The 13,594-nt window shown below is 39.2% G+C and overlaps 1 protein-coding gene across 1 annotated transcript in view; it reads left to right on the forward strand.

Annotated features, from left to right (window-relative positions):
* Positions 1-13,594, forward strand: part of Ccdc7 (coiled-coil domain containing 7) — a 46,951-nt gene that overhangs the window by 31,150 nt on the left and 2,207 nt on the right. Inside the window, exons 14-16 of the mRNA XM_041650829.1 lie at positions 1,472-1,537; positions 9,619-9,810; positions 13,375-13,397. Of these exons, the coding sequence (XP_041506763.1) occupies positions 1,472-1,537; positions 9,619-9,810; positions 13,375-13,397 (281 nt within the window). The remainder of the gene's footprint in view (positions 1-1,471; positions 1,538-9,618; positions 9,811-13,374; positions 13,398-13,594) is intronic.

Consider the following 13,594-nt stretch of genomic DNA (forward strand, 5'->3'; position numbering starts at 1 on the left):
CTGCCTTGGGTTTGTTTGTGTTTTCCTTTCTTGTTGTCGCTGTTTTATTGTTTTCAGCAGCTTAGTTTTGTTGCATGGGGCCATGACTGTTATTATCACACTAAGTGGGAGTGTGCACACCATCTTGAGTATGTAACATTTGCCAAGGGTTCAAACCCATTTCTACCTCTTTCTGTCCCTGTACAAAGATACAGTTGGGTGACAGAAATCCGACATCACTCTATATGCTCCTCAAACATTTGTTAAAGGGTTATCTCTGTATTTACATATTTCACAGTGGTGTGTCTACACGGTTTCACTCTTTCAATGTCGTAGCCAACTTGCTGTTCTGTCCACACATTCAGTTTTTAAACCATGATTAATTGGGAATGCTACCATTGCTGCCATTTGGCCATTTATTGTGTTTGACGAGATCTCCGTCAATTCCTTCATAGACATATTGGGCACTGTCATGATGGCTGCTTTAAAAGTGTTCTGTAATAATCCTAAAGTCAGGACTGTCCTGGGGTCTCTTTTTGGTTTCTTTTCTCTTAATAGTGAGTCCACTATTGATTGTGAGTAATGTGTGTTGAAACTCTGAGATCTGCTATGTCCTTTTGATGAACATGATTCAGTGTGAGTAAAAATTATATGTCTATCCAGACATATAATTCTTTGGGTTTTTTTCAGGTTGTTTTGAGTCTTTTTTGTGTGTGTGTGGTTGAGAGGTTAGAAAAAGGGGTGGACAGATTGTATGCAAAATTATTGGACCCTTGTCTTCAGTTTTCTCCTTTGTATGACGTCCACTGAGTCTTTCACAGTTGGGATTGTCCCAAACTTTGCGCTTGTTTTTAAGCTGTAAAGACAAAGGCTTTCTCTAAGTCCTGGAGTACCTTATACAACTCAAGTAGGGCCTTACTCCCATACCAAAGGCCATGAAGGCATGAATCCTACCCAGGCCTCCTTTCCCTCCATGGACCACTTACTCTTGTTCACACATCGGTGTTGGTGATTCTCTTTTGTGCAGAGTGCACAGTGGTTAGATGCCGCCTAGATTGTCCTCAAGGAGCTTGACGTGACACACAAGAGGCACACACAGGGCTTTATTTAGATACAGTTCTCAACAATATCCACCGTAGGTTTTCTGAATGTGTGATGTACTTATTTCTGCTAAACCTGGACTATAATTTAAAACTGGAGATTCTTGGTCTAGTCACATTTCAAACATTTCCATTGAAATATGCCAGACCTGGAGAAAATGGGAAATGTTTCAACTGCAGTAGTTATAATCTACAGATTTGAGGTTAGCATGCATTTGAGAAATCAACAGGAAGATATGGCGTCAGGTGGTATCCACCACTGCATAGGAGAGCTTTCTAGCGAGATGTGTTCAAACCATCCTACTGGCAATCAGTGAACTTGAGACATGTCATAACCACAGAAAGTAAATCTGAAAAGCACCAGAGTAAATGTCGTTCTTTCTACTTCCTAGAAAGAAGCAGAAGAGCTGAAGATGGAGAAGAAAGCCCTTCAGGAGCAACTGAAATGGGCTTTGCAGGTGAGGGGAGTACCTCTGAGTGACAGTGAGCCCAGAGGATGCGCAGCAGGAGCTTTCTAAACGTGGGTCTTCAAAACCAAGTGTGCATCCTGTATACATGCATATGCATATATACGCATGCTGAGTTTATATTTACACACTACACACGCACATACACATATGCACAATACATCGGTGCACACAGTCATTTATGCATGCAATATATTTAGGGCACAATGTTCATTCTTATCTAAAGCAGCAATTCAGAAGGAAAATAAGCCCTTTCCCATGAAGAAAAAAGTCTCTTTCAAACTGCCAATACACAACTTACTTGTAAGTTCTTGTCAGAAGAGGAGAGAGGGCTCACAATTAAAAGTGTATGCTGCTCTTGCTGAGTACTGGAGGCTGGTTCCCAGCCCATGTCTGATGGCTCACAACAGCCTTTAGCCAGCCCCAGCAGATCTGATACCCTCTACTGGGCTGCATAGGAAATTGCACACAAACATGCACATACCCACACTCAGATGCCCATACACACGGACAAGAATGGAATGAAGAACTGACTCCTGGTTCCAATTAAAGCTAATGAGATGAGTATATTGTCTGTTTCTGCTCTTTCTCGATTCTAGCCAAGGGAAAATTGAAATTATGTATAAACAGCTATAAGTGGACATAGAAAGAATATAAATAGCTACACACATAACTATATTCTATATAACTTTTTAATCAAAATACAAAATTCATTTATTGTATAATTTTAATGGTAGCTAATAACAAAGAGACTAGGTTTTATAATGAAATAATAAAAAAATCAATAGATTTTTATCTAAAATATTTATTGAACTACATCATTCAGAAAATGTAATACAAAAAATTAGTATGATTTAGAACAACATTTAATAAAAGTACAGATAGTTGGTTTTTTTTTATGAAGGATCATAGATGAAGAGAGAAAAAACATAAGTTTCCCAGCTTGAAAGTTTCATGCTACCATTATTTCTGTGCATCATGTTTCTCACATTGATACATAAGCATAAAGAAATGTGCTGGTGTGTGCAGATGTGGTTATTGCTGAGCATAAGACAGCTACTGTAGGATGTAAAGTTAGGTGCTAATCATTGAATCTCACTTTACCAAGCGGCGCTACTCACCTGCAGTTCTGTTAGGAAGTAAGGAACAGATATACCTAATATTTGCCAAAAGAAATAATCTTTCCCGTGTTTCTGTTGTATCAGCATGAATTACTTCTTTTTTTTAATTTATTTATTTATTAAGGATTTCTGCCTCCTCCCTGCCACCGCCTCCCATTTCCCTCCCCCTCCCCCTACCAAGTTCCCCTCCCTCATCAGCTCGAAGAGCAATCAGGGTTCCCTGACCTGTGGGAAGTCCAAGGACCGCCCACCTCCATCCAGGTCTAGTAAGGTGAGCGTCCAAACTGCCTAGGCTCCCCCAAAGCCAGTATGTGCAGTAGGATCAAAAACCCATTGCCATTGTTCTTGAGTTCTCAGTAGTCCTCATTGTCCGCTATGTTCAGCAAGTCCGGTTTTATCCCATGCTTTTTCAGACCCAGGCCAGCTGGCCTTGGTGAGTTCCCGATAGAACATTCCCATTGTCTCAGTGTGTGGGTGCACCCCTCGCGGTCCTGAGTTCCTTGCTCGTGCTCGCTCTCCTTCTGCTCCTGATTTGGACCTTGGGATTTCAGTCCGGTGCCCCAATGTGGGTCTCTGTCTCTGTCTCCTTTCATCGCCTGATGAAGGTTAATATTCAGGAGGATGCCTATATGTTTGCCTTTGGATTCACCTTCTTATTTAGCTTCTCTAGGATCATGAATTATAGGCTCAATGTCCTTTATTTATGGCTAGAAACCAAATATGAGTGAGTACATCCCATGTTCCTCTTTTTGGGTCTGGCTTACCTCAATCAGGATAGTGTTTTCTATTTCCATCCATTTGTATGCAAAATTCAAGAAGTCCTTGTTTTTTACTGCTGAGTAATACTCTAATATGTATATATTCAATACTTTCTTCATCCATTCTTCCATTGAGGGGCATCTAGGTTGTTTCCAGGTTCTGGCTATTACAAACAATGCTGCTATGAACATAGTTGAGCATATACTTTTGTTGTATGTTAGGCCTCTCTTGGGTATATTCCCAAGAGTGGTATTGCTGGGTCCAGGGGTAGGTTGATCCCGAATTTCCTGAGAAACCGAAACACTGCTTTCCAGAGTGGTTGCACAAGTTTGCATTCCCACCAGCAATGGGTGAGTGTACCCCTTTCTCCACAACCTCTCCAGCAAAGGTTATCATTGGTGTTTTTTATTTTAGCCATTCTGACAGGTGTAAGATGGTATCTTAAAGTTGTCTTGATTTGCATTTCCCTGATCGCTAGGGAAGTTGAGCATGACCTTAAGTGTCTTTTGGCCATTTGAAGTTCTTCTGTTGAGAATTCTCTGTTCAGCTCAGTGCCCCCATTTTATAATTGGGTTGATTAGCCTTTTACGGTCTAGTTTCTTGAGTTCTTTATATATTTTGGAGATCAGACCTTTGTCTGTTGCGGGGTTGGTGAAGATCTTCTCCCAGTCAGTGGGTTGCTTTTTGTCTTAGTGACAGTGTCCTTTGCTTTACAGAAGCTTCTCAGTCTCAGGAGGTCCCATTTATTCAATGAGGCCCTTAATGTCTGTGCTGCTGGGGTTATACGTAGGAAGTGGTCTCCTGTGCCCATGTGTTGTAGAGTACTTCCCACTTTCTCTTCTATCAGGTTCAGTGTGTTCAGACTGATATTGAGGTCTTTAATCCTTTTGGACTTGAGTTTTGTGCATGGTGATAGATATGGATCTATTTTCATTCTTCTACAGATTGACATCCAGTTTTGCCAGCACAATTTGTTGAAGATGCTCTCTTTTTTCCATTGTATACTTTTAGCTCCTTTATCGAAAATCAGGTGTTCATAGGTTTGTGGGTTAAAGTCAGGGTCTTCTATTCGATTCCATTGGTCAACTTCTCTGTTTTTATGCCAATACCAAGCTGTTTTCAATACTGTAGCTCTGTAATAGAGTTTGAAGTCAGGGATGGTAATGCCTCCAGACAACCCTGTATTGTATAAGATTGTTTTGGCTATCCTGGGTTTTTTGTTTTTCCATATAAAGTTGATTATTGTCTTCTCCAGATCTGTGAAGAATTTTGATGGGATTTTGATGGGGATTGCATTGAATCTATAGATTGCTTTTGGTAGAAATGCCATTTTTACTATGTTGATCCTCCCAATCCAAGAACAAGGGAGGTCCTTCCATTTTCTGGTGTCCTCTTCAATTTCTTTCTTCAAAGACTTAAAGTTCTTGTCAAATAGATCTTTCACTTCCTTGGTCAGATTACCCCAAGATATTTTATGCTATTTGTGGCTATCGTGAAAGGTGATGCTTCTCTGATTTCCCTCTCTGCTTCCTTATCCTTAGTGTATAGGAAGGCAACTGATATTTTAGAGTTGATCTTGTATTCTGCCACATTACTAAAGGTGTTTATCAGCTGTAGGAGTTCTTTGGTAGAGTTTTTGGGGTCGCTTATGTATACTATCATATCATCTGCAAATAACGAAAGCTTAACTTCTTCCTTTCCAATACGAATCCCCTTGATCCCCTTATGTTGTCTTATTGCTATTGCTAGAACTTCAAGCACTATATTGAAGAGGTATGGAGAGAGTGGACATCCTTGTCGTGTTCCTGATTTTAGTGGGATGGCTTTGAGTTTTTCTCCATTTAATTTAATGTTAGCTGTCGGCTTGCTATAAATAGCTTTTATTATATTTAGGTATGACCCTTGTATCCCTAATCTCTCCAAGACCTTTATCATAAAGGGGTGTTGAATTTTGTCAAATGCTTTTTCAGCATCTAATGAAATGATCATATGTTTTTTTTCTTTCAGTTTATTTATATGATGGATTACATTGATAAATTTGCATATATTGAACCAGCCCTGCATCTCTGGGATGAAGCCTACTTGATCATAATGGATAATTTTTCTAATGTGTTCTTGGATTCGGTTTGCCAGTATTTTATTGAGAATTTTTGCGTTGATATTCATGAGTGAGATAGGCCTGTAATTCTCTTTCTTGGTTGGGTCTTTGTGTGGTTTTGGTATCAGGGTAACTGTAGCTTCATAAAAGGAATTTGGCGCCGGGCGGTGGTGGCGCACGCCTTTAATCCCAGCACTTGGGAGGCAGAGGCAGGCGGATCTCTGGGAGTTCGAGGCCAGCCTGGTCTACAAGAGCTAGTTCCAGGACAGGAACCAAAAGCTACGGAGAAACCCTGTCTTGAAAAATCCAAAAAAAAAAAAAAAGAAAAAAGGAATTTGGCAATGACTCTTCTGTTTCTATATTGTGAAATACATTAAGGAGCATAGGTATTAGTTCTTCTTGGAAATTCTGGTAGAATTCTGCATTGAAACCATCTGGTCCTGGGCTTTTTTTCGAAGGGAGATTTTTGATAACCATTTCTAATTCTTCGTGACTAACAGGTCTATTTAGATCATTCACCTGGTCTTGGTATAGCTTTGGTATATGGTACTTATTTTTTTTAAAAAAAAAAGTCCATTTCTTTTGTATTTTCCAGTTTTGTCGCATACAGGCTTTTGTAGTAAGATCTAATGATTCTCTGAATTTCCTCTGTGTCTGTAGTTATATCCCCCTTTTCATTTCTGATCTTATTTATTTGCGTGTTCTCTCTCTGTCGTTTAATTAGTTTGGATAGGGGTTTGTCGATCTTGTTGATTTTCTCCAAGAACCAACTTTTTGTTTCATTGATTCTTTGGACTGTTTTCTGTGTTTCTATTTTGTTGATTTCCGCCCTCAGTTTTATTATTTCCAGTCTTCTACTTCTCCTGGGCACGTCTGCTTCTTTTTTTTCTAGAGCTTTCAGGTGTGTTGTTAAGTCCCCAATGTATGCATTCTCCGTTTTCCTTAAGTGGGCACTTAGTGCTATGAACTTTCATCTTAGCACTGCTTTTATCATGTCCCATAGGTTTGAGTATGTTGTCTCTTTATTTCCATTAAATTCAAGGAAGACTTTAATTTCTTTCTTAATTTCTTCCTTGACCCAGGTGTGGTTCAGTAGTTGACTGTTCAGTTTCTATGAGTTTGTTGGCTTTCTGTGGGTAGCATTGTTGTTGCCTTCTAACTTTAATCCGTGGTGATCAGATAAGACACAGGTGGACACTGATATTTTTCTTGTATTTGTGGAGGTTTCCTTTGTTTCCAAGTATGTGGTCAATTTTCGAGAAGGTTCCATGAGCTGCAGAGAAGAAGGTATATTCTTTCCTATTTGGGTGGAATGTTCTATAGATGTCTGTTAAGTCCATTTGCTTCATTACCTCCAATAATTCTCTTAATTCTCTATTAGGTTTCTGTCTGATTGACCTGTCCCTTGGAGAGAGAGGTGTGTTGAAGTCTCCTACTACTAGTGTGTGTGGTTTGATGTCTGCCTTGAGTTCTAGTAATATTTCTTTTACATAAGTGGGTGCTTTTATATTAGGGGCATAGATATTCAGGATTGAGACATCATCCTGATGAATTGTTCCTGTTATGAGTATATAGTGTCCATCTTGATCTCTTCTGATTGATTTTAGTTTGAAGTCAGTTTTGTTAGAAATTAGTATGGCCACACCTGCTTTTTTCTTAGGACCATTTGCTTGAAACACCTTTTCCCAACCCTTTACTCTGAGTAGATGCCTGTCTTTGTGGTTGAGATGTGTTTCTTGCAAACAGCAGAATGTTGGATCCTGTTTTCGTATCCAATCTCTTAGCCTGTGCCTTTTTATAGGTGAATTGAGCCCATTAATATTAAGTGATATTAATGACCAGTGGTTGTTTACTCTGGTTATTCTTACTGTTTTTGGTAGTAGAGTTTGTGTGTCTCCCTTCTTTGAGATGTGCTAGTGAAGGGTCGCTAGATGCCTGAGTTATTGTAGGGAGTGTTGGCAATGTTGGATCCCTTGGGTTGTGATTTTCCTTCTATTACTTTCTGTAGGGTTGGATTTGTGGCTACGTATTGTTTAAATTTGTTCTTATCCTAGAATGTCTTGTTTTCTCCATTGATAGTGAATGATAGCTTGGCTGGGTATAGTAGTTTGGGTTTGCATCCGTGGTCTCTTAGCTTCTGCAGTACATCTATCCAGGACCTTCTGATTTTCATGGTTTCCATAGAGAAGTCAGGTGTAAGTCTGATCGGTTTACCTTTATAAGTTACTTGGCCTTTTTCCTTTGCAGCTCTTAATATTCTTTCTTTAACCTGTATATTTTGTGTTTTGATTATTATATGGCGAGGAGATGTTTTTCTTTGATCCAGTCTGTTTGGTGTTCTATATGCTTCTTGAATATTTAAATGAATATCTTTCTTTATGTTGGGAAAGTTTTCTTCCATAATTTTGTTAAAAATATTTTCTAGGCCTTTGAGCTGTGACTCTTCTCCTTCTTCTATTCCTATTATTCTTAGGTTTGGTCTTTTTATTGTGTCCCATATTTCCTGAATGTTTTGTGTTGAGAATTTGTTGGCTTTGCTATTTTCTTTGATCTGTGCATTTATTTTCTCTATGGTGTCCTCAGAATCCAAGATTCTTTCTTCTATCTCTTGTATTCTATTGATTATGCTTGTTTCTGTAGACTCTGCTCGTTGACCTAGATTTTCCATATCCAGCTGGTCCTCAGTTTGTGTTTTCTTTCTTGCCTTCATTTCAGTTTTCAATTCTTGAACTTTTCCCTTACCTGTTTGATCATTTTTTCTTGGTTTCCCAGGGTATCTTGTATGTATTTACTCATTTCTTCAAACTTTATGTTATACTTCTCATCCATTTCTATAAGGGCATTTTTTACATGTTGTTTAAGGGACTCTATTGCTTTCATAAAGTCAATTTTTCCCACTTCTCCATGTGAGGGTGTTCAAATACTTTTGTTGTAAGATCATTGGGTTCTGGTGTTTTCATGTTGTTTTTCAGATTATTGGGTGAATTCTTGCCTTGGTGCCTGCCCATCTCCTCCTATTGATCCTATCTAATGGGTCTTTTAAAACCGGATCAGGTTTCCCTGCTGGCCAAGGGCTCCGCTTACAAAATGCCCTTGCTCTGTTTCCTGGTTCCTGTGCAGGCCAAGAACCCTCTCAACCCTCCGAAGGGTCTTCAGGAACAGGACCAGGCTCCCCGTTTGCCAGTGACCTCGCCAACAAAAGGCCTACCTCTTTGATTTAATTGTAGTAGGGCGATCTGCTCTTGTTATTGCGCGCCCATCCCGCCACTTGCGTCTGCTGCAGCACCGGTCCCCCAAAGCCTATTCCTGATTGCCGAGCCTCTTCGCCGCGTCCTCCGAATTGTTACTTCTTTGAAAGAAACTAACGGTGAACATCTTGGGGGAAATGAAGCCATTTCATTTATTAAGTTCACTTCTAAAAGTTTATTCTAAAGAAAAAATGTACAGAAAATTCCAATTAAGGTATAAGGAATTTTAATAGAAAAAGGTTTGAATTGACCAAAGCACTGGTACAGTATTTACAAATTAAATAACAGCATGTTGCCAAATATATTCTATTATCTGTTCTGGTGAAAATATATTTTGTTGTAAAAAAATAACATTTTAATGAAAATACTATATGTGTATAGCATAATACAGTATACATAAAATCAAAATGTATATCCATAGACTTACCAGTGAGTCCATATAAATGTTGAGTGGCTTTTCTATGTGGGGAGGACTTTTCTTTTTCATCTTTTCCTTTGTAGAATAAATTCTGATCCTTGACACTGTAAGCACCCCCATGTTGAGGACTTTCTGGGGTGCCACTGTTCATCATGACCTTAAAAATCAAAACCTGGAAAAATGCCTGGGCTTTGTTTTAATAAAAGTGGAAGCTTTTTTAAATTACTGTTCTTTTTTCCCAGCCTCCTCATAGCTCTATTGATGCTAATTGTAAAGCTGCCACATTACCCCTGATTGTTTAACTCAGCTTCCTTGGGTCAACTAGAGAAAACATTGGTGGCAGTGAGCATAGATTCCTGAACGATGCCCTTTGGCGAGGAGATGTAACTGAAGCTGGACCAATGGCGAAACTGCTTTCTCACCAACAGGAAGCTGAAAAAAACAAGAACCAACTCGAATACGTCCTACAGCATGAGATGGAGATGCTTAAAGACGAGAGGAGTAAAACGAACGTGGAACGGGGTATTAGTAGATCGAAGGGTACGCGTGAGGATTCCAAATATTCCCAATCAATGGAGAAAGATGCCCAGCTGGATAGACAACAGCAGAACTATGACCAGGTGAGGGAGAAACTGAACTAGGCAGTCGGTATGTAGTCTACAAGAAATCTATTTTCATATCCTTTTGTACTTTACTTGCATAAATTGCTTTTATTTATTTGGATTTCTTACTTTTACTCTTTAGATATATGGATTCATTACCATCTGAAATACCAACTATAAGTTAACAATTTTGGATGATGATTTAAGCATTTATTTGAGAACAGGAAGAAATAGGGTTTTAAAGAAAAAAGATAACAAGCTTAAAATGGATAAGATTCAATATAAATGCAAAATCATAGAGGAAAATTCTAAAGATTATTTTGTTTCTGTTGCACTGTGGATTCAGAAACTCACCCCCCACACACAACCCTGACCCAGAAATGCTTTCTTGAACTTTGTTCTGGGTCTGTTGGACCCAATCCTTTCCTGGGAACTAAGCCTCTTCCTTGATCAGCCTGCAGGTCTTCGTGCGTGCTCTCATGACGACGCTCACATGTGCACACTGACATGCATCTTCCACTGTAGCCAACAAGTTCTCTCAAAGTCAGTGGGAAACACTTGGTGTTCTAATATGTTTAGGCTTTTCCCAGTTTGCCACTTCTGCTTGTTTCTCCCTTGTTTTCTAAAATCTTTCTGTTACAAAAAGAAGGGAAGATGACTGAGGGGTTAAGAGCAGAGGCTGCCCTTCCAGAGGACCCCAGTTTAATTCCCAGCAACCACATAGTGGCTCACAACCATCCATAGTGAGATCTGTGTGCCCTCTTCTGGCCAGCAGGCATACATTCAGGAGGAATACTTTATACATAATAAATAAATAAATAAATAAATAAATAAATAAATCTTTTTTAAAAAAACAAAAAGGTGAAGAATAAAAAGTAGCATTCCAATTAGTTATCTTTGGCTGTGTAATAAGTTCCCACAGGACTTCCTGGTCCAGACAGCACACACGATTCTCTCAGATTTGTGGGTCAAATGTGTGCCTTAGCTGGGCCTTCTAGATCTTGGTCTCTTTAGGGGTGGGGGCACTCACAGTATCAGCTTTGACTGCTCTGGCCTTAGGATCCACATAGAGTAGGATGTACTTGTTATCACTTCAGGCCTGGGTAGGCTGTGGTCTTAAGGATCAGTGCCTTGCCTTTAAAAAAAAAAATAACGGCAAGAATGCATCACGTACACTCTAGCTATATTTAAACATCATTTCGAAGTTCATACCTCAAAATAACTGAGTTTTCTTTCTGTGATGAGATTTTATGCTTTTTGTTTTATTCTTTCTAGTTAAAAGCCTTGAGTTTTCATTTAAGAAGAAATAAATTGATTTTCAACACTCCCTCCTTGACATTATGGTATTAATTTCCTTGCTCGTAGTATGCCATTCTAATATCATACACCCCTACAGGTTTTTATTTTTCTTACATAATTACATCCTACAACACCAACTTAGAGAAATGCATGGGAATTAAAGCTTGCCCTCAGAGGTGAATTTTTTTAAATAACTTTTAATTTTAATTATAAAGCTGTAAAGCTATTGTCTTTCCCAAATGGTATTAACTCTCCCAGTCTGCACACCCCGGAAGGCTGTGATGGGGTCAGGAAACCATCACAGAAGGCTATCCTGAAGCTAGGGAAACAGCCACACAGAGATGAGACACCAAGTCGTGCTTGATCTTGGAAATGACAAGTTCTCCACCTCACTACATCCCCTGCATCAGAAAGGCTTAGTTTCCTAGGGAACTTTTGGTTATGGCGAGACCATACACAAGAGAAGTCCTTCACTGGAATGAGCGTGTGGCCAGCGTTTGAGAGATTGTTTGCTAAAAGTAGATTGAGTGAGATTGTGACCATCCTGAACTGGGCACTAAATGGAGCAGTTTGGCTTTCGATACTCAAGACAGAAAGAACCATGGAAAGATTTTAGGCAAAGGAGTGATGTATAAATACCTGTATGTTTAAAGCAAACAAATGATAAGTTGCTAAGACACGTGGATAATTCTCCTTTATTAAGCCCATGGTTTTAAAGTCCTTTGCGTATATGGTAAGTAAGTTTACCCCTGTTTCTGTTATTGTCCCTCTCTTGGTATGCCAGCACTCCTGGCTGGCTGTGGCATGGTTACTGTCCAGAGTAAGTTCTGTGTCTGCTGTGGGAGACTGGGTATCAGTTCTGGGACCTGGATTTCACGTAAATACCTTGTCATCTCCTGTGTCAGGAGATAAAAATATAAAGCCAAGCAATAACAAAAGGAAAATATTGCACCTCTGCTACTGAGTGCTGTCTTCTGTCCTGTGATCTTAAATATGAGGGGAAAAAGAGTGGCTGGCTTGCAATATTGCTTAAATTAGTAAGAGGACAGAATTGCTATTATATCTGTCAGGAGCTGAGCACATCTGTCAGTCTTTAATTAAATGGATATGGTAGCACTTTAAAGAATTAGTATAAAATGACATAATGTTCACGAACTGCTTATGTATTTTCTGAGCACTGCTGCATGTGTTCCTGATGCTTTTTATCTCAGCCACCATTCTCTGCATGGCTGCACTAAAATCAATTATGATATATTAGCGTGCTGCTTGATTCTTGTGACAGACACAAAACATGAAATGGCTCTACCATACCAGTTCATCACTGAGGGCTGACCAGGGGCAGCATCTGTTGGAGAGCTCTCTGCGGGCATTCATGTGTCCTGGTGCATAGAATCTTCACCATCATGCAAGTGGCAGCTGGTACCACCCTCAGCCTCGCTGCACAGGGCTGGCCTGAGGAACTTTCCGCTCGCCACATTTAAGCTGTAGGAAGCTTAGAGATGCAGACTAGCAAAATGTCTAAGAAGACAAGGGAATCCGTTTGATGAACTTCCAGAAGTCTGCTGCAGGTGGGCAAAGATGTCCATATGAAAGAAGCAAAACTAGTTGATCTTCAGGCCTGGCATGGAACCCAGTGTCAACGTCTATGTGACAGAAAAATGCCCGTTACTTTGCCCAAAGGAATTCTTCTATTAATAAAATCACATTTGTTAGGCCACAGGTTACACTCTGATCAAACACCTCAATCAGTATTCTAGTAGGCATACTCAATGGCCACTTAAAATACAGAAATTCTAAAAGGACCATCGTGTTAGTGCATTACTACAATAAACAACGGCACATTCATTTAAAATAATATTGCAAAGGATACTTTTAAAAAATTTCATCTACTAATATTATTATTTAAAAACCACTATTGGCTCTTAATTAAGAAATGTAAGTTTCAGTGATAGTTTTTCCATAATCTCTTCTAATACCAAAATATAATTTCTCAGACTTTGTAGCATATGCCTTATATGATTGTCATATTAGAAAACTGTTTTGATGCATTGTGATGAGTGCCTTTAATCTCATAATTTGGGAGGCCAAGGCAGGCAGATCTTTATGAATTCAAGACCAGCCTGGGTTGCATAGTAAGCTCCCGGCTAGCCAAGACTACTTTGATCTGTGTCAATGACAGGGAGGGGCAGGAAAATTATTCTGAGTATTTTTTTCTAAGCAATTCATTGTAAATGTTGCCTACACATATTTTTACACATAAATTTAATTTTGTGTTTATTCCAGGTGCCACCTGAGAAAAGCAAAAGGTGAGTTGATGAAAGGTAAAACATTTCTTGTTTGTTCTGTCTTTTCACAATTTCATCAGTTTATATATGTAAGCATTAAAATAGCAAACCAAGTCTTTATACCATCACTTGCTCTGTGCCATTACTTTGGACAACTAACTTCACATACAAAATGTTTGAAACTTTAGATGTCAAAAAATGGAGGTTAGGAGCAACCA

This window comes from Microtus oregoni, unplaced genomic scaffold, assembly GCF_018167655.1.
Source record: "Microtus oregoni isolate MIOR12 unplaced genomic scaffold, Mior012 000004F_ref0000308, whole genome shotgun sequence".
Lineage (NCBI taxonomy): Eukaryota > Metazoa > Chordata > Mammalia > Rodentia > Cricetidae > Microtus > Microtus oregoni.